Source organism: Rhinopithecus roxellana, chromosome 12 (genome assembly GCF_007565055.1).
Source record: "Rhinopithecus roxellana isolate Shanxi Qingling chromosome 12, ASM756505v1, whole genome shotgun sequence".
NCBI lineage: Eukaryota > Metazoa > Chordata > Mammalia > Primates > Cercopithecidae > Rhinopithecus > Rhinopithecus roxellana.
The window spans coordinates 111,603,890-111,624,046 of NC_044560.1; the positions used below are offsets into that span (position 1 = coordinate 111,603,890).

At 52.0% G+C, this 20,157-nt stretch overlaps 1 protein-coding gene across 3 annotated transcripts; it reads right to left on the reverse strand.

Annotated features, from left to right (window-relative positions):
* Positions 1 to 1,529: 1,529 nt before the first annotated feature.
* HAUS5 (HAUS augmin like complex subunit 5) lies at positions 1,530 to 18,234 on the reverse strand. Of its 3 annotated transcripts, XM_030912618.1 has the most exons (21): positions 18,091 to 18,234; positions 14,801 to 14,944; positions 12,602 to 12,885; positions 11,695 to 11,757; positions 11,587 to 11,619; positions 11,432 to 11,456; positions 10,418 to 10,523; positions 10,179 to 10,338; positions 8,426 to 8,495; positions 8,252 to 8,334; positions 7,737 to 7,794; positions 7,454 to 7,578; positions 7,187 to 7,250; positions 6,953 to 7,083; positions 6,606 to 6,768; positions 6,133 to 6,213; positions 5,887 to 6,032; positions 5,524 to 5,635; positions 5,320 to 5,452; positions 2,849 to 2,981; positions 1,530 to 2,700 (listed from the first exon to the last, which is right to left on the reverse strand). In XM_030912618.1, the coding sequence occupies exons 3-21, from the start codon at positions 12,697 to 12,699 to the stop codon at positions 2,583 to 2,585; spliced, it is 1,902 nt and encodes a 633-aa protein (XP_030768478.1). In that variant the 5' UTR covers positions 12,700 to 12,885; positions 14,801 to 14,944; positions 18,091 to 18,234; the 3' UTR covers positions 1,530 to 2,582. The 3 variants fall into 3 exon arrangements, with proteins under 3 accessions (XP_030768478.1, XP_030768479.1, XP_010367588.1); XM_030912619.1 differs by lacking the exon at positions 14,801 to 14,944 and having other exon boundaries at positions 18,091 to 18,217; XM_010369286.2 differs by lacking the exons at positions 14,801 to 14,944; positions 18,091 to 18,234 and having other exon boundaries at positions 12,602 to 13,034.
* Positions 18,235 to 20,157: the final 1,923 nt, after the last annotated feature.

The window sequence follows — 20,157 nt, forward strand, 5'->3', positions numbered from 1 at the left end:
ACTGGCTCCTGAGTTCCTTTGACTTGGCCACAGTAGTCTTGGAGGACTTCTTTGCTTCCTGGCACAAAATATCCTGTACACATTTTGCACATTTCTTGCCCCAGACCTGGAATCAGCTGTTTTCACAACAGTCCCTAGTTCTTAATCAGAAATGGCACTTACGAGACCACAGTCTGTACACTAGTGCTGCTCAGTTACTGGGGTGTCATTATATTTAGAGCTTTTCAGGGGACTTAACCAGGGAAATATATATTTTTTAGAAACAGAAAAATCATGACTTTATTCTGATATTTCCAGTTCATATGAAAGACTACAGGTGTTTACTTCGAGTTTATGTTTGTTATCTTTTTTCATTTACACTAAAAATCTCGGTCCCCAATGACATTACATCACTATTTGCTTTAGTATATAATTTCAAAAAATATAAGGTAGAATCTCAAAATTTAAACGGTCTATTTTATCAAAATAAAAATGCCAGTGTTATTACTAACAATGTGACTACTGTATGAAGTTGAAGATTTTGTTGAGTTCAGTTGAAGGTGGGGGCTGGGAACTGTGATGAGGAGAGAGAGGAGGAGCAGGTACACTAAGGACTGTGCATGGGAAAGCCAACGTGGAAAGGCTGGGAAATAGCAACCAGCAGCAGGAGGAAAGCTGGGAGAATGAAGGGGCTCTGGAGGCCAAGAGAGGAGTTGTGTGAGAGATGGACAGCAAGGTTTAAGATCATAAAGCTGCCAAACTTCCAAATTTGAAAACTTACTGCAACACCAGTAAAACTACCATCTGTGCATGTTTTTCTTCTGGGGTCAGGCAAATTAAATCTAATGTTCACTTAATTTGGGAAAAAAAAATTACCGAGACAGGGGAAACCATAATCCCAGTAGGCGAAGATTTGGGAGGCAGAGGCGGCAGAATCACTTGAGGCCAGGAGTTGGAGAGCAGCCTGGCCAACACGGTAAAGCTCCGACTCTACAAAAAATACAAATATTAGCCAGACATGGTGGCAGGTGCCTGTAATCCCAGCTATTCAGGAGGCTGAGACATGAGAATTGCTTGAATCCAGGAGGCAGAGGTTGCAGTGAGCTGAGTTCGTGCCACTGCACTTCAGCCTGGGCAACAGAGCCAGATTCTGTCTCAAAAAAAAAAAAAAGAAAGAAAGAAAAAGAAAAAGAAGAGCACCTAAGAGCATCTAGCCATTTCAGATATGACAATGTGGTTGGGTGCGGTGACTCACGCCTGTAATCCTACCACTTTGGGAGGCTGAGGCTGGCGGATCACTTGAGATCAGGAGTTCAAGGCCAGTCTGGCCAACATGATGAAACTCCGTCCCTACTAAAAGTACAAAAGTGAGCTGGGCATGGTGGTGCGTGCCTGTAATTCTAGCTACTGGGGAGGCCGAGGCATGAAAATGGCTTGAACCTGGAAGGTGGAGGTTGCAGTGAGCTGAGATCACGCCACTGCACTCCAACTTGGGCAAGAGAGTGAGACTCCATCTCAAAAACAAAACCAAAAGAAAACAAAAACAGATATGACAATGTGTCACAAACCTTTCTATTAAGCTACTGTGGGAATGGCACATGGAGGGTTAGATACAAAGCAGTTCTGGAGAGAAGCCAGATATAACCCAATTAAACATGGAAATTTAGCACATAAAAAGGTGGCATCTCAAAAGCATAAGGCTTTGCTTCATAAATTGAGTAACCCATGCAGTAAAATGCACAGGCCTTAAGACTACAGCTAAATGAGCTCTGACAAATCTCTATACCTGCATCACCTCCACTGCTCTCAACACAGCACATTCCCATCAGCTAGGACATTTCTGTGTCTCCTCCTCAGTTGATCCCAGCCGCCCACCTTCCCTCAGAGGCAACTGCCACTCTGACTAGGAATTTCAGTAAGTGCTACTAGGATATATGTAAAATAAGACAAAATTGGATCCATGTGGTAGGATAAATTCCAAATGGCTGATTTACATGTAAAAAAAGAAACTATACAAACTAGAAGTCATTCTCATCTTTTAATACATTCCTTATCCCCAACCTATACTGTCTCCCTCAACGGCCCTTATTCCAGCACATCCTGGCTCAGGGCCTTTGCATGTGCTGTTGCCTTGAGCTGCAAGCTCCTCCTCAGCCATCCTGTCGCTCCTGCTCACCCCTTGATGGAGTGCGGCCTGGGCAGTGTGGCCCTCAATTCAAATCACACCTCCCACCCCCTGCTGGATTTTCCATACAGCAGTTAACCTGCAGCATACTACATATATATTTTCCTTATCTTGTAAACTCTGTCTCCCTGCCCTAGAACTCCACTGCTGGAAGACAGGGCCTTCTGGCTCTTTTGTTCAGTGTGGACTCCCCAGCGCCTAGAGGAGGTGCTCAATTACTTTTTGCTAAGAATGAAAGTGATGAAAGGACAGGGGCCAGGGAGCTGAGCGGGGCAGCAGAACAGCACGTGAGGGGATTGCAGGTGCGGGTGGGGACGATGGCCGAGGAATCCTGGCGCCACTTTCTTCCAAATGTCCTGGGGGAGGTGAGGTGTTGGGGTGAACAGTGTCAAGTTCTCAGCTTCTGTTTGAACACTCTTCAGCTGCACAGCTTCTGCAGGGCCCCCTGGGCCTGAACCCAGCGCAGCCGCCACTGGGGCAGGGACAGGCCCTGGCAGAGCTCCTCAGAGAGGGCAGCCTGGCCTGGCTGCTCCCACCTGGGGAAGGGCATGGCATCAAAGGGAAGGCCTGGCACTCCAGACCCTCGCTGGCCTCCCCTTAAACCATGGCCTGCTCCTTTTCACCAGCCCCCCGGCTTGAGTCCTAACTTTTCTGTTTCCCACCCACAGCACGTTCCCCTCTCACCAGTCCCCCACGATCCCCTGCAGCTCAGGGATTCTCTCCAGCGCCTGTTTCAGCAGCTTCTCCAGCCTCTTCAGAGCCTGCCCCAGGTTCTCTTTCTGCTGTTTTTCCTGGGATGCCTGGATCTGCAGCAGCTCTGAGGGTGAGAAAGCCGGGAGGCAGCTTTGAGTCCTCTGGCTCGCTGGTACCTTACAGCAATGTCCCCAAGTCTCCAGTCCCCTAGTCTTGACCTCAGCATTTCCCACAAACTAATGATGAGTCTGTCTCCTCTTCCTAGCCTGGAAGTCCCCTTCTGAGGGACTGCCCTTGAGATGAGGACCTGTCCCCTCCTCCCAGGTTCTCATCTCAAAGGCAGTCCACACCACCCCCCCCGGCCCCACCCAGGCCTCTTTCTGGATGCTTTCCTCCCTACCCCTGAGAGCCCATCAATCTCCATGGCCTGTCCGCTCAGTCTTCTGAGCGTTTCTTCCTCTCCTCTGCTCTAGGCCTCGGTCTCCTGCTCTGGCTCACCCTCTGCACTATGCACAGTGATCTTCCTGAAGCCTAAATCTGACGCTCTCCCTCCTGTCTGGAACCCTCCAAGGTTCTCCAGTACCCCCAAGGCAGAGTCCAAGCTCTTCAGTAGGTATTTGAGTTTCATGATGTGGCAAAACCTGGCCGATTCCCAGGGCCCACAGTAGAGAGCATCTTTCCTCCTGGAGGCCCTTCCAACACTCCTCGCCCCAAGGCTTCCTCCTCCACCTGCTCTAGCTTCACCCTAGTGGTGCTTTCCTCTGAGACTGGGACTGGGCCTACTCCCTCTCCATGTGCGCAGAACAGGCCCAGCTCAGCAAGTGTGGACGAGCAGCGTGATCAGACAAGCTGGGTCTGAATCCTGACCCCATCCCATCCCTGCTCTGTGACCTTAATCATGACACTGGCTCTTTCTTCAGCTCCGTCTGCTGTCAGGTGGAATTACTGGAGCTGTAGGCTAGTGGGGCAGAGGGCCGGGAGAACTCTGGGGATGGGACCCTTAGGGCTTGCTAAGAGGTTGAAGCTGGTGGGGGTGGGGGGATTAGGGAGATGGGGAAATTCAGGATGACTCCTGGGTTTCTGGGTGCAGCACTTGGATAAGGAGGGTGAGATAATTTAACAAGGGAGGAAACAAGAAGAGGAGGAACAATATTGTTCTTTGGAGTAGAGAGAACCAGGAGTTCCATGATAGATGTGCAGAGTTCAAGATGCCCATGATTACAAGAAATATATAATTAGCCAGGCGTGGTGGTGCATGCCTGTGGTCCCAGCTACTCGGGAGGCTGAGGCAGGAGGATGGCTTCAGCCCGAGGTTGAGGCTGCAGTAAGCCGGGATGGCACCACTGCACTCCAGCCTGGGTGACAGAATGACACCTTGTCTCAAAAAAACAAAAACAAAACCAAAAAACACATGAGGTGGGCAGAGGGCACGGTGGGTCGAAGGCATGGTAGGCAGAGGCTGAGGTGGGCAGAGGCCGTGGTGGGCAGAGGCCATGCAGGGTCTGGGGCTGCTCTCATTGCTCCTGCACACTGCTCCCGTGGAGAAGTGGAGGGCAGGGAGCCCCAAACTCAGAGGCTTGAACACAGTCTCTTCCTCCAGTGCTGCTGGCACTGCCAGTTCATTTCTCATCAATTCTCCTCTTCCATGTATTTATCCTTTCATTCTTTACTCTTTACTTCCATCCTGGGGAAACCCCTGGGGAAACCCCTGGTGTGGGGACCTTTCTCCTCACTCCCCATCAAGCCATCTGGGCCGGCACCTGGCAGACACCCAGTGAGTATTTGGTGAGTGAATCCAGGAATTAACGAACTTCTCTGACCTTCAGTATCCTCATCTGTAAACTGGGGGTCTTAAAGTCCCTTTCCTCATGGTCATGACTCCAAGAGACTACGTGTGTACACAGACAATGATGCTAATCACACTGGAGACGCAGGGTGCTTCCTGCATAGCAGACAATGTTCAGTGCCCTGTGCGGGTCCCCTGCCTGAATCTGCCCAGCACCTGGGTAAGACATTGCTTTATGCTTACTCCACTGAAGAGGAAGCTAAGGCACAGGCAGGCCGCACAGTTAGGAAGAGACAGGGCAGAGAGGATTCCCAGGCTTTGAACTGCTGAGGTATACTACGTGACGGTGATGAATGAACACGTGGAAAGTCGACGGGCAGTGTGGCTTAGTGGTGGGGAGCACGGACCCATTTCAGACCACCTGGATTCAAATTCCAGCTTTGCCATTTGGGCAACCTACTAACCTCTGCGTCTCAGTTCCCTTCTCTGTAGAATGGAGAGAACAGCAGCACTTACCTCATGGGACTGCTGTGCAGATGAAAGAAGGGAGAATGTTTAAAGCCCTTAGCACACAGTGGACACTGTGTAAGCAACGGGGTTGCTGGTAAGGACTTGTGGAGGCTGTTGGTAGTGGGAATGGGCGGGGAGGCTGGATGGGGCGGCAGGGCAGGCCTACCCTGGGTGGGAGGGCCTGGCGGCAGGCTGCTCTTCATGTGGAGTAGATCCCAGCACCAGAGGCTCTGCTGGTCCTGCAGGAACAGAAGGTCCTGGCGAAGAGAGGCAGCTGCCGGCAGGAGCAGCTCTGAGGCCTAGAAGGGGAGGGAAGGATGGTCATCTGGGGCGGGGCTGGGGAGACAAGTCACAGGAGACAGGCACTCACCTTCCCTGGGGGCAGCCCCAGCTTGTGGCTCAGTGCTATGAAGCTGGAGCCCCTTGGGGATGCGGGGTGCAGGTGGTGGATGGACGGGAGGACTGTGGGCAGAGGCTTCAACCTAGGGGTGGGGAGAAGTCTGGGTTGGGTGGGGACTGAGAGGAGGCCTTGAGTTCTGGAGGCTCTAGGGGCCCAGGAACTTCAAGGTGGGTCTGGGGCCTAGGATGCCAAGACCAGGGCTGCCGACCCAAGGGTGAGGTCTGGCAGCCTGGGAACACTGGGGGTCTGGGGTTATCTTTTTTGAGGAGGTTCAGGGAGCGACAGTCACCCATGGCAGGAAGCAGGGCAGGGGTGGGGTGGCCCCAGTCTCACTCTCCAGGGCTGTGCCGCAGCAGCGTGCCCAACAGAATGTGAGGCAAATGCCGGACTTTCTCTTCCAAACAGCGCAGCAGCTCCTGGCTCTGTGGTGCCACTGCCTCAGATGTAGGGACCACCTTTCGCTGGACCAGAGCTACCACCTGCGGGGAAGGCGAGGGATGGGTGGGGCAGCCCACGTCCACTCAGCCCCATCTTGGCAGATCCAGCCCTACCCAGACCTCAGCCCAATGCCCATCTCACCTCCCCCGGGCTCCGGCACAGGCGGGTCTTGCTGGCTGAGTTTCCCTTGATGAGCAGGCGGATCTGTTCCTGGGTCTCCTCCTGAGGAACCAGGATACCCTGAGATTCACTCCTCCCAGCTCCCAGCCTTAGTGCACCTCTCTACTTAGGTCCTGCTTCTGCCTGGGAGTCTCACCTGGGCTCTTGCCTAGGAGGCCCAGTTCTTACTTTTTAACTGACAGCATTCTTTTTTTTTTTTTAAGTGACAGCATCTTGCTCTGTCACCCAGGCTGGAGTACAGTGGTGTGATCACACTTCACTTCAGCCTTGAACTCCTGGGCTCAGGTGATCCTCCCACGTCTGCCTCCCAAAGTGCTGGAACCACAGGCATGTGCTACCGTACTGGGATCAGGTCCAGTTCTTAGCCAGTTTTCAAGCCTCCCCTCTGGCCCTCCACAAGGCCCTGCCACCTCTTCCCGGGCCCAGCCTCTCACCACCAGCTGGCGCCAGTGCAGGATCCGCTGCTGTTTGGCCTGTAGCTCCCTCAGCAGGAGCTGCCGATGCCCGGCTGCATCCTCCAGCTCCTGGCTCTGAGCACGCAGGGCCTTGAGCTCCGCCCACAGGCCACAGCCCCGAAGCCCCAGTATCAGCACCTGCCTGCAGGGCAAGCGGAGGAGAGCAAAGGGGAGGAGGGTGACTGAGCCACACAAGGGACAATAAACCAGGGAGAAAAACCGCAGGGAGAGGCAGGGATGGGAGCCACAGGGGCTGAAAAAGTCCATTGGGCTGAGATACTCAGAAGCGAGATGGCCTAGAGGCCCCTGCTCGGGGAGCCCCTCACCTCTCACTGGATCCCAGGACGCGTCTCTCCACCTCTTCCATCAGGTCCTGGAGGCGCTGGGTCAGGACTTGCCGCTCCTTCAGGAGGGCACTCCGCTGGGAGACCAGCACACCCACAGTCCGCCAGCCCTCCTGCAAGGGGGGTACAGAGTCAGGGTACACCCAGGGTATGATCCATGGGTGAGGGGATTGAGGAAGTCTTGGAATGCGGTGGGGAGGTGAGCCCTGGGGTCACCTGGATGAGATGAACCATGGACGGCAGGGTCTGGCTGGAGTCTGACTGGTCCGGGGCCTGGGGTCTGGGGTGGGGAAAGAGCTGCTGAGGGAGCTGTGCGGTGGCCTTGCCTTGGTACTCGAGGGTGGCCAGTATCAGTCCTGCCACCCCACCAGGCAGTGGGTTTCAGTTCCACCCCGTCAGCAGGTGGCTGGGCCAGGTCCTGAGGCTACCCAGCTCACGCACTCATGCGGCCTTCCCCAACTGTAGGGATACCCTGCCCCACACCTGGATATCTCTGTATCACCAAGCCCATCCCCACTGCACAGGGACCGAATCTCTGCCTCCCGCTCTGCAGCCAGGTGCTCCAAGGCAGCCAGGATGTGGCCCGGGGGGTGGTTTGTCAGCAGCATCTAGGGGGAGGGAGGGTGAAGTCAGGGCAGGATCGGGGCAGGGCTGTGAGCTGAGACCCCATGGGAATGGGGCTGTCATCAAGAGTTAGGTCCTGGCACCCTAAGTTTTGATCATGGGGTGGGAGGGTGTGCCTTTCCTGAGAGCCCTGCCCTCTCACCTCCGCAGAGCTCAGCCACTGCTGGTAGGAAGCGCCAAAGTGGTCTTCATGAGGGGTTCTGTGGGGTTGGGTAAGGGGACAGAAAATGTTACAAGACACGTCAATTATCCTCTAGTTATCACCACCGCCCTATAAGGTAGGGCCTGTCATCGTCCCTATGCCTGTTAGACTTGAGTTCCCCAATTATACCAACCTGCTAGCCTTGGGGCCTTTACATGGGTTGTTCATCTGGGACACTCTCTGGACCCTTCACCCCAGCTGAGCCTCCTCACCAGAGAACCTCTCCCCTCCCTTTCTTCTTAGCTGGGAAAGGCACTGCCTCTGGGTGCCCAGAGCCTCTCAGGCCTCCTCACTCCCCCAACAGCCCTGACCACCTGGCTGTCACTGTGATGAGTCTGTCCCCTTCTATAGAACGTAGCCCAGAAGCTCAGTGTCTGAGGAATTAATAAATAAGAGACACCCCCCTCTTAAAACCCAGGTTCTTTGCAGAGTCTCTGGGGGCTAGGGACACTCACAAGAGGCTGCCTCTCTTGGCCTGGGGAAGCAGGAGGTTCTGCAGGAACTGGGCCCGGAGAGTGCAGGCTGTTCGAACATCACGCTAGGGAGAAGAGGAAGGGACCTGAGGGGGACCCTGGCATCTGCCTGACTCCAGGCTCCCTGCCCCTTCTCCCATGATCGGGGACTCTTACCAGGACCACAGGCTCCAGGCCCAGAGCTGCCGATGTGAGGGATCCAAAGGTCACATCTACTTTGGCTTTCCTGGAGGGAGAAGTGCAGTTGGGGCTGGGGTCCCTGGGAAAACAGATGTCTGTGCCCCATCTCCTCTCACTGCCAGCAAGGCCAGTCAGAGGAATCACAAAGCCTAGATCCCGGGAGCCGTATCCAGATTAGGCCACTGTCACCTCCCAGCCGGAATATCACATTAGCCTCTCCACTGCTCTTGCCCCATGAGACTGTTCTACACCCAGGAGTCAATGATCCTGTTAAAACCGGAGGAAGATCATGTGCCTGCTCAGATCCCTCCAAAATAATGTGATGTTTCCCTAGCACATTCAGAATAACAATGGGCCCAGTGTGGTGGGTCATGCCTGTACCCCAGCGCTTTGGGAGGCCGAGGTGGGCAGATCACTTGAGGTCAGGAGTTCAAGACCAGCCTGGGCAACATGCTGAAACCCCATCTCTACTAAAAATACAAACATTAGTCGAGCACAGTGGCACGTGCCTATAATTCCAGCTACTGGGGAGGCTGAGGCAGGAGAATGGTGTGAACCCGGGAGGCAGAGGTTGCAGTGAGCTGTGATCATGCCACTGCACTTCAGCCTGGGCAACAGAACCAGACTCTGTCTCAAAACAAAAACAAACAAACAAAAAAAACCCAGAAAAATAACAATGGTTAACAGGCACTTTTCTAAGCACTTCACATGATTGATTCCACCTAACGATCATGCCTACCCGATAAGCTTGGTATTAATGTTATCGCCATTCCACAGATCTTAGAATCTGAGGCACACAGAAGTTAAATACCTTGCCCAAGGTCAACTAATTTTTTTTTTTTTAAACGGAGTTTTGCTCTTGTAGCCCAGGCTGGAGTGCAGTGGTGTGATCTCAGCTCACTGCAACCTCCTTTTCCCGGGTTCAAGTGATTCTCCTGCCTCAGTCTCCTGAATAGCTGGGACTACATGCACCACCACACCTGACTTTAATTTTTGTCGGCTGCTTTCAAACTCCTGACCTCAAGTGATCCGCCTGCCTCAGCCTCCCAAAGTGCTGGGATTACAGGTGTGAGCACCGCACCCAGCCTAAGGTCACTCAATTTTAAGTGGCGAAGCCAGGGCATGAACCAGTCTCAGGGCAAAATCGCAACACATCATCCACAGTTCTCTGTCCACTCCTCCAACCTCACCTCCTCAGGTTCTCAGTCTTGCCTGAGAAACTCGAGCTGACATTGGCCCCTGGCTGCTCTTCCTGCATGCTGAGCATGCTGCCTCTGCTCTTGCTATTCCCTCTCCACAGAAATTCCTCTCCCATTTCAGTGTTACCTCCTCAGAGGCCTTCCCTCGCTAGGGCAGCATCTCCCTCTCCCTTCTATTACAGGCTTTTCTTCACAGCACTCATCTCTACCAGAAATGATAGGATCTGTTTGGTTCCTAATTTACTATCTGTCTTCTCCGTGTCACAATGTAAGCTCCAGGAGGGCAAGGACTTGTTCTCTGTTTGTGGCTGTTTCCCCAGAGCTGGTGTTCTAGGTATACAGGTGTTACCATTCTAGGCACTGGAAATGTAGGTGACTGACATGACAAAACCTCCTGGCCTCATGGACCTTCCATCCTAATGGTGGGAATTGAGAATTCTGGAACCCAAGAAGGGATCAGGGCAGAGCCCTGAGGCCTCTAAGAGAATGTCTGGCCACCCAGCCTGGTGAGGGTGGTCTCTGAGGCCCACCTCTCCATGTCCTGCAGGCGCCTCAGTTGATTCTGCAGTCGCTGCATGGGATCTCGGAGCCTATGCTGCTGTCTTCGCAGGGCCCCAGCTTGGGCCCGGAGGAGGAGAGCTCGACGCTGGGTGTCTTGAGTGTGCTGAAGTGCCTGCTCCATGGCTATGTCTGTAGGAGGAACAAGGGTGGCCATCAGCACCTTTCCCGCCCCACATTCTGTTGCCCATTTTCTGGCCCCATGGCTCACCCTGAGCCTCAGTGTCTCGCTCCATCAGCTCCAGGCTCTGGTCGAGCTCTTGGATTTCTGCCCGCAGGCGGGTCACAGTAGCTTCCAGCTCTAACTTCCGACGGACCTGGGAGGATCAGATTCAGGGTCAGATGCATGGTCTGATCAGGGCTCAGCCTGGCCTGTCTTTTGGGGGTACCAGGCTCCTCAGCTGGTGGCAGAGGGTTTTTGCTCAGCAGTTTCTGTGTCTGATGCAGAAGCATTAGGGTACTGGCTCCCTCCTTCCTCTTAGGATTGTCTTACCCACACTTCCAGCCTGTTTCCTGTTTCCTGTCTGTGCTGGTGACAACATCTTTGTCCCAGTACTGATCTCTTCCTGGAGCCCTGCACCTAGAAGTCCCAAGGACTCCTGGAAGCCTCCCCTTAGGTGTCATATGAGCCCCTTATACCCACTAGGTCCTACACTGGCCTCAGCATCTCTTCCAAACCTGTCCCTTCATCTCTTCTCAGCAGCTTTGATGCTACATATCCATGTCCCACCTCTCTGCCCCCAGCTAATACTATCTCTTTATAATTTTTTCTTTTTTTGAGACACAGTCTCACTGCATTGCCCAGGCTGGAGTGCAGTGGAGCGATCTCAGCTCACTGCAACCTCTGCCTCCCAGGTTCAAGCGATTCTCCTGCCTCAGCCTCCCAAGTAGCTAGGATTACAGGTGTGCGCCACCACACCTGGCTAATTTTTTATTTTTAGTAGAGATGGGGCTTCACCATGTTGGACAGGCTGGTCTCGAACTCCTGATCTCAGGTGATCTGCCCGCTTCAGCCTCCCAAAGTGCTGGGATTACAGGTGTAAGCCACTACTCCCAGCTGAGCTAATGCTATCTCCACTGGACTTTAAGCCCTATGAGGATGGGGATCAGGGCTATCTTGTGACCCATTGTCCCCAGCATCACCCAGCATCTGGTTGGGCTTAGAGCAGGAGATCCACAAATCATTTTTTGGATGAAAGAGAGTCTTGTAGCATATGCTTCTTACCTGTGGACTGTCCTGGTGGCCATACCTAGGAAAATGAGACCAGAGTTAGTGGATGAGGGGGCTTCCAGTGAGGGCAACAGGTGTGATGCTGTGGTGAGGACAGGGCTAGATGGGAGTGGGGAAGATAGGAAGGGATAGCTTTAAGAAGCAGTTACCAGAGTAGGTTTCCCCGGATCTTCTTGACAGTCCTACAGTGCAGAGGCAAAAGGAGGAATTACTACGGACCTCACCTGTGCCCCCTCCCCTACTCTAGCCCAGCTTACCTCTGACTGTGCACATGCTGCAAGATGTAGGCCCAGATGTCAGCCCCCTGGCCCAGACACAGCCTGTGGGGACAGTGTGTAAGTGTATGCCTGGGGCAGCACACAGCGTGTGGGATCCTCATTCCCAAGGTGATGGTGGTAGGGAGTCTTTATTAGGGAGTTCTCACTTCTTGGGGAGGGAAGGCCCAAACTTTTTTTTCCTTTTTTTTTTTTTTTTTTTAAGAGACAGAGTCTCACTCTGTCGCCCAGGCTGGAGTGCAGTGGTACAATCATAGCTCCCTGCACCCTTAACCTTCTGGGCTCATGCGATCCTCTCACCTCAGCCTCCAGAATAGCTAGGACTACAGGCAGGCACCACTACACCCGGCTAATTGGTAAAACATTGCTTTTGTAGGGACTGGATCTTTGCACTAAGTATGGTGGTATTCTCATTCCCCGGGAAGGCGGGGGTTGGGGGTGGGGGTGGGGGTGAGTGGCGAGTGCTCCCTTTCTCCTGGGAGAGGGTTATCCAGTCACATTCAGAGGTGGAGGTGGGGGATGTACTGCCAGGAAGTGCCATCTCATGGCCAGATGTGGGTCATCACTCCTACAGATTCAATCCCCGATGGGGTGGCCACGGCTAACTCCTGAGTGTCCTTTTTGGTTAGGGTAAGGGTGGGAAGGGGAGGTGCTGCGGGGACAGCCTCAGCCTGGAGATCCCATTTCCATACGGAGAGGGGTCTTCGCTAACTCGTGGAGGATCCTCACCAGTGCTAGGGACCTCACTCTGGGAAGCCTCCCAGGGCAGGGAGCCCTCAGTAACTCGGGTCACTTTCGATGGGTCGAGTCCTCAATGAGGGGTGGAGTTCTCACTCCCGGAGACTCAGTCTCCAGGGTGGGGAGTTCTCACTCCAAGAGCGGTCCTCACCTGCGCAGCGTCGATTCCCGGGCTCGGGCCGCCACGGGCACCCCCATCTCTTCGGCCGCCCAGCAACTCAGTTCCCGGGCTTCCCGCGCTAGCTCCATGACAGCGCCGCAGCTGCGCCACCGCCTCCCTCAGCCTCTTCAAGTGTGGCGCCCGCCTCTGACGTCACGGACGCGCCAACAGTGACGTCATCGGTTGCCGGGCAGACAGTGGGCTCCGGCGCTGCGTAGTCATCTTAGCGTGGTAAGGTTGGGTCTTGCGGCTCTCACTCTTCCCAGGTGGGTCTCCTTGAGTGGAAATGAAAAGGGCCTGGAGATGGCCGGGCGCGGTGGCTCAAGCCTGTAATCCCAGCACTTTGGGAGGCTGAGACGGGTGGATCATGAGGTCAGGAGATCGAGACCATCCTGGCTAACACGGTGAAACCCCATCTCTACTAAAAAATACAAAAAAAAAAAACTAGCCGGGCGAGGTGGCGGGCGCCTGTAGTCCCAGCTACTCCGGAGGCTGAGGCAGGAGAATGGCGTGAACCCGGGGGACGGAGCTTGCAGTGAGCTGAGATCCGGCCACTGCACTCCAGCCTGGGCGACAAAGCGAGACTCCGTCTCAAAAAAAAAAAAAAGGGGCGTGGAGAGACGGCGACCCCGCCCTCCTTCCCTCGTTCTCTCGCTCACTACCAGCTAACCCGAAAGAGGCAAAAACAGACCTTGATGCTTCCCTTTATTTTCTTCTTCTTATTTTAATTAAACATTTTTATTTTAATAGAGATGGGATCTTACTATGTTGCCCAGGCTAGTCTCAGCTTCTGGGCTCTTTAACTCCTGGGATCAAGCGATCCTCCCGCCTCGGCCTCCCAAAGTGTTGGGATTACAGGTGTAAGCCACCGTGCCCGCCCCCTTTATTTTCTTGACAAAATAGGACTTGCATCCTAGGAGGACTGGAATCAGGCAATGAGATCCTGGACTTACTGCTCTTTGATTTCAGAAACAGGTGTCCCATGTCTGAGTGGAGGGTAGGGGCAGATAGTATGGCCCTAACATTTTCCTGGCATGCATTTTCCCATTCATTCGTGCTCACCATTCCATAAACTCAGGGAGCTGACTCTGTGCTGGGTGATGCTGGGGACAATATGGTGACCACGACAGCCCTGGTCCCTATTGTACAGAGCTCACAGTTCAGTGGGGAGACAGACACACCACCAGGTAGGGATGGTAAAAATAAGCAGCAGGGGTGGGTCAATTTGGGACACAGCAGGTGTGAGAGGTCTGCGGGATGCCCAGAAAGCAGTAGGGCTGGAGTTCTGGAGAGCCCACTGGGCCAGGTCAGAGAGCTGGATGCGCTGTGGGCCTGGGTATGAGACCAGAGCAGAGGAAGACGGGCCCTGAGGAAAGGCAGTATTTATGGAACTTTCACTCAGCGTGCTTGCCTAGGCCATCACTTTCTCCTTGGTGTCCAGTTCAGAGCCTGGCTTTCGAAATAGTTGTTGAATTAGGCCGGGCATTGTGTTTCACGCCTGTAATCCCGCACTTGAGAGGCTGAGGTGGACAAATCATTTGAGGTCAGGAGTTCGAGACCAGCCTGCCCAGCATAGTGGAACCTTGTCTACAAAAAATACAAAAATTAGCTGGGCATGGTGGCTTGTGCCTATAGTCCCAGGTACTCTACTCAGGAGGCTGAAGCAGGAGAATCACTTGAACCCAGGAGGTAGAGGTTGCAGTGAGCCAAGGTCCCGCCACTGCGTTCCAGCCTGGGTGACAGAGCAAGACTGTGTCTCAAAAATAAATAAATAGTTTTTGAGTCAGCAAGTGGGGGAAGGATGGTGGGGTGAGACTAGAGCTGGGTACCCAGGGAGGAGGCTGGAGCAGATTGAGGGATGGAGGGTGAGGACAGTTGCTGGGCCAGGGTGGAGCTGTGGGGAAGGGAGGAGGAGCCAGAGTAAATGGGTCATAAGTTTGATGAACTGGAAGAAGGGAGGGGATTCAGGGTGAGGCTCAGGGCTCTGGCCCAGGGATTGGATGGGGTGGACTTTGAAACAGGGACCTGTGAGGAAGAGCTGTTTTGGGAGAGATGCTGAGGACAGCATGGAGTCTCGGGAGTGTGAGGAGCCAGGGAGACATCCAAGGGGCGCCTCAGGTCTCTGACCTAGGGGACAATGATCACCACTGAGATAGGTGTGCAGGAGAAGCTGAAGCCAGCTTCACATACCTGTCGAGGATTGAGAGGCAGAAGAGAGTGCCATGGGCTGATGGGATCCAGGTGGGCTTCCTGGAGGAAGGATTGCCAGTGTGACTCCTGGATGTCTGGTTTCTTAACAGCTGCCATTTCCCCCAAATATGCCCATTCTTCTACCTGTGTAGAGATTTTTTTTGCTATTTTTTAAGAAAATCAGTTGGACACCACATCTGCCATGGGTCTATGATCTTTTCAGGGGATTCTGAATGTATTTGAGACCTTTAAAACATGTTAAGAGAATGAGGTCGGGTGCAGTGGCCTGTGCCTGTAATCCCAGCACTTTGGCAGGTCAAGGCGGGAGGATTGCTCAAGTGTAGGAGTTTGAAACTAGTCTGGGCAACATAGAGAGACCCCATCTCTAAAAAAAAAATTTATTTATTTATTTATTATTTATTTATTTATTTTTTTGAGATGGAGTCTCGCTCTGTCACCCAGGCTGGAGTGCAGTGGCCAGATCTCAGCTCACTGCAAGCTCCGCCTCCCGGGTTTACGCCATTCTCCTGCCTCAGCCTCCCGAGTAGCTGGGACTACAGGCGCCCGCCACCTCGCCCGGCTAGTTTTTTGTATTTTTTAGTAGAGATGGGGTTTCACAGTGTTAGCCAGGATGGTCTCAATCTCCTGACCTCGTGATCCACCCGTCTCGGCCTCCCAAAGTGCTGGGATTACAGGCTTGAGCCACCGCACCCGGCCCAAAATTTTTTAAAGTTAGGTGAGTGTGGTGGCATGTGCTGGTGGTCCCAGTTACTTGGGAGGCTGAGGCTGATGCGGGAAGACCACTTGAGCCAAAGAATTCAGAGGCTGCAGTGAGCTGGATTGTGCCCCTGTACTCCAGCCTGGGCAACAGAGCAAGACCCTGTCTAAAAAAAAAAAAAAAAAAAAAAAAAAAAAAAAAAAAACCAAACAAAGAATGAAAAGACGAGTCACAGACTAAGAGAAAATATTTGCAAAACACTTATAAAGGAGTATCTAAAATACATAAATAACTCTTAAGACAACAATAATGGGCTGGCCACAGTGGCTCACACCTATAATTCCAGCACTTTGGGAGACCCGGGTGGGAGGATTGTTTGAGCTCAGGAGTTTGAGACCAGCCTGGGCAATATAGCAAGACCCCATCTATACACAAGAAAAAGAAATTAGCCAGGCATGGTGGTGTCCACCTGTAGTCCCAGCTTCTTGGGAGGCTGAGGCGGGAGGATGGCTTGAGCGCAGGAGTTTGAGACTGCAGTGAGCTGTGATTATGCCACTGCACTCCAGCCTGGGTGACAGAGCAAGACCTTTTCTCAAAAAACAAAGCAGGCCGGGTGCAGTGATTCATGCCTGTAATCCCAGTACTTTGGGAGGCCGAGGCAGATGGATCACTTGAGGTCAGGAGTTGGAGAGCAGCCTGGCCAACATGGTGAAACCCTGTCTCTACTAAAAATACAAAAATTAGCTGGGCATGGTGGCAGGCACCTGTAATCCTGGCTACTCGGAAGGCTGAGGCATGAGAATCGCTTGAACTTGGGAGGCAGAGGTTGCAATGAGCTGAGATCGTGCCACCGCACTCCAGCCTGGGTGACAGAGTGAAACTCAGTCTCAAAGAAAAGGGAAAAAAAAAAAAAAAAAAAAAAAACCAAAGCAAAACAAAGAAAATAAACCAGCTACGTAAGCATTCTACTTTTAAAGGATATGAGCTCTTCTTTTCCATACACTTTGTGAACTGGCATACTTTTGTTACTTTTTTGGTTCATTACCAGCATGTTAGTAAGTTTTGGCAGAAACATAAGATCAGTTTTCCTAAGAAACTGTTTTTAACCTATTGGCTATCTACATTCTTTTTTTTTCTTTTCTTTTCTTTTCTTTTTTTTTTGACAGATCCTCGCTCTGTTGCCCAGGTTGGAGTGCAGTGGTGCAATCTCGGCTCACTAATAAGGAGTGTGCAGTCTAGATCCTTCATATGCGCAGTTCACAATAGGGTTCGTGCTCCTGTGAGAATGTAATGCCACTTCTGAACTGGCAGGAGGTGGAGCTCAGACGGTGATGCTCGCCCATACGCCACTCACCTCCTGCTGTGCAACCTGGTTTCTAACAGGTCATGGACTGGTATTGTTTCATGGCTTGGGGTTTGGAGACCCCTGCCCCGCCCTAGATGAAATACTTCTCTGATGCTAACTAAACATGCTTAAAAGCAAGGCCCAAAAGGATCAAGCTATTATTTAGCTGCATTCCAGAACAAAATTCAATAATATGTATAGAGATAAAAAAAAAAAATCCAGCATCCAACACTGTAAGATTAACAATACCTGATGTCAGTAAAAAATTGTAAGGCAATGGCCGGGCGTGGTAGCTCATGCCTGTAATCCCAGCACTTTGGGAGGTCGAGGTGGAAAGATTGTTTGAGGCTAGGAATTTGAGACCAACCTGGGCACCACAGCAAGACCTTGTCTCTATTAAAAATTAAAAAAAAAATAGCCAGGCGTGGTGGTGCACGCTTGTAGTCCCATCTACTTGGGGGGTTGAAACAGGAGGATCACTTGAGCCTGGGAGGTTGAGGTTTCAGTGAGCTATGATTGCACCACTGCACTCCAGCATGGGTGACCCTGTCTCAAAGTCAAAACAAAACCAAACCAAAAATAAAATAAATATCTGTATTCATGTTTTATAATATCCTCAGTGGGTTTGTGCCTTTTTGGTACAGTTGTCAAGCAGCTCAAGAAAGTGGTGGGCTTTATCTGCTTAATGGAACTGGCCACTCTTGACTCTGGTTCCCAGGAAGATCTTCAACCTGGCCCCAGTCAAAAAAGCTGCAAGCTGGCCCCCAAGAACTCACACAGCTTTTCCCAGTTCAAATGGCCCCAGGATAGCATGCCCACCGGCTTCCAGGAATCACTGTGGTTACTGTGCCCAGGTGCCCAAGCCTCACAGTGTTGTGCCTGGGGAGCAGCCTCTGCTGGGTGCTGACCTACTGGCTAAGGATGGGTCAGTTTAGGTAAATGGGAATAAGGTAAATTAGGTAGTTAGGTAAATGGGAATGAGGAAGGAACACCCAGCCCCAGAAAACCTCCCTGAAAGTTCAGATGACCACAGGAAGCTCCCTGATTATGCAACTGCTGTGCCTGTCACCTGCGTCTCAGTAGCTCACTGCAGGCACCTGGTCTCGCTCCCTCCAGTCTGGCAGAGCTTGTTACATCACCCAAGACAATGAAGGAAAAAGTGACCCCTTCAGAGGAAGGCCCTGAGCACCTAGGGTGCTTTCTGACCCCAGAACCCAGGGTGAATACCATGAAAGCCAGTTGTCTGGTTGGTGGTAACAGCACAGTGCAGGTTGACAGTCCCAATGTCCCATTGTTATGCTGGTGCTCAGCAGATGGTGAAGAACCTCCAGGCATGCCCCACAGCAGTCCCTGCTGCCTGCTTCCTGGTTGGGGTAGGACACACCCCTGTGACTTCCTTTCTTGCTATGTCTCTGCCCATCCTGCCCCAAACACACATGTAGGTAAGACTGGGTCTCAGACCGCAAAGTCAAGAGAGAGGAGGAAGTTCTCAGTAACATGCAAGACAAGCCTTACCGCCATGATTTGGAAAGTTTCACCAGTCTCCACTTTGAGGAGACTTGATCTGTCCCTGTGATTTGGTCACAATTGCCTTTGGACTGAGACACCACCAAAGGACAATGGATGACCTGCACCCCCAGGAGCGGTCACCCAGGGTGCCTGTCTGGGTGAGTCTCATTCTCATTGCTACCTGGGCTTTTTTATCTGTTTGTTTGTTTGTTTGGGAGACAGGATCTCACTCTGTTGCCCAGGCTGGAGCCATGACCCAATCATGGCTCATCACATCCTGGAACTCCTGGGCTTAAGTGATCCTCCTGCCCCAGCCTCCTTAGTAGCTGGGACTTGAGCCAATTCTCCCAGCTAGATTTTTTCAGTTTTAATTTTTTGTAGAGATGGGGTCTCACTATGTTGCCCAGGCTGTTCTCAAACTCCTGGCCTCAAGCAATCCTCTCACCTTGGCCTCCCAAAGCACTGGGATTATAGGCATGAGCCATTATACCTGGACACTTTCTGCTTTTTTATTATTTTATTTTTTATTTTTATTTTTTCAAGATAGAGTCTCCCTCTGTCGCCCAGGCTGGAGTGCAGTGGCACAATCTCGGCTCACTGCAACCTCTACCTCTTGGGTTCAAGCAGTTCTCCTGCCTCAGCCTCCCGAGTAGCTAGGATTATAAGCGTGCACCATCATACCCAGCTAATTTTTGTATTTTTAGTAGAGACGGGGTTTCACCATGTGTTGTGGGAAGTCAGGGACCCCGAATGGAGGGACCGGCTGAAGCCGCAGCAGAAGAACATACATTGTGAAGATTTCCTGGACATTTATTAGTTCCCCAAATTAATACTTTTATAATTTCTTATGCCTGTCTTTACTGCAATCTCTGAACATAAATTGTGAAGATTTCATAGACACTTATCACTTCCCCTTGTCATTTCCTATGCCTGTCTTTACTTTAATCTCTTAATCCCGTAATCTTTGTAAACTGAGGAGGATGTATGTCACCTCAGGACCCTGTGATGATTGTGTTAACTGCACAAATTGTAGAGCATGTGTGTTTGAACAATTTGAAATCTGGGCACCTTGAAAAAAGAACAGGATAACAGCGATGTTCAGGGAACAAGGGAGATAACTTTAAATTCTGACTGCCTGTGAGCCAGGCGGAAGAGAGTCATGTTTCTCTTCTTTCAAAAGCAAATAGGAGAAATATCGCTGAATTCTTTTTCTCAGCAAGGAACATCCCTGAGAAAGAGAATGTGTCTCTGAGGGAAGGCCTCTACAATGGCCGCTTTGGGGATGACTGTCTTTTACGGTTATAGACAAAGGGATGAAATAAGCCCCCATCTCCAGTAACGCCCCTGTAATCCCAGCTACTCAGGAGGCCGAGGCAGGAGAATCGCCTGAACCTGGGAGGCAGAGGTTGCATTGAGCCGAGATCATGCCACTGCACTCCAGCCTGGGTGAGAGAGCAAGATCCTGTCTCAAAAAAAAAAAAAAAAAAAAAAAAAAAAAAAAAAAAAAAAAAGAAAAGAAAAAGAAAAAAGAGAAGAAAGGCCAGGCACAATGGCTAAGGCCTGTAATCCCAGCACTTTGGGAGGCCGAGGCAGGTGGATCACGAGGTCAGGAGTTCAAGACCAGCCTCACCAACATGGTGAATCCCCATCTTTACTAAAAATATTTAAAAAATTAGCCGGGCGTGGGGGCAACCACCTGTAATCACAGCTACTCAGAAGGCTGAGGCAGGAGAATGGCTTGAACATGGGAAGCCGAGGCTGTAGTGAGCCGAGATCACACCACTG

What these genes read in the sequence shown, in the direction of transcription:
- HAUS5 (XM_030912618.1), bottom strand. Translation starts at nt 12,699, where the DNA reads ATGGAGCTAGCGCGGGAAGCCCGGGAACTGAGTTGCTGGGCGGCCGAA. An exon ending in CGCCTGCAGGACATGGAGAG is followed by an intron (nt 8,496 to 10,178) that starts GTGGGCCTCAGA and finishes TTCTCCCTCCAG; the next exon opens with GAAAGCCAAAGTAGATGTGA. An exon ending in TGGGGCTGCCCCCAGGGAAG is followed by an intron (nt 5,453 to 5,523) that starts GTGAGTGCCTGT and finishes CTCCCCTTCTAG; the next exon opens with GCCTCAGAGCTGCTCCTGCC.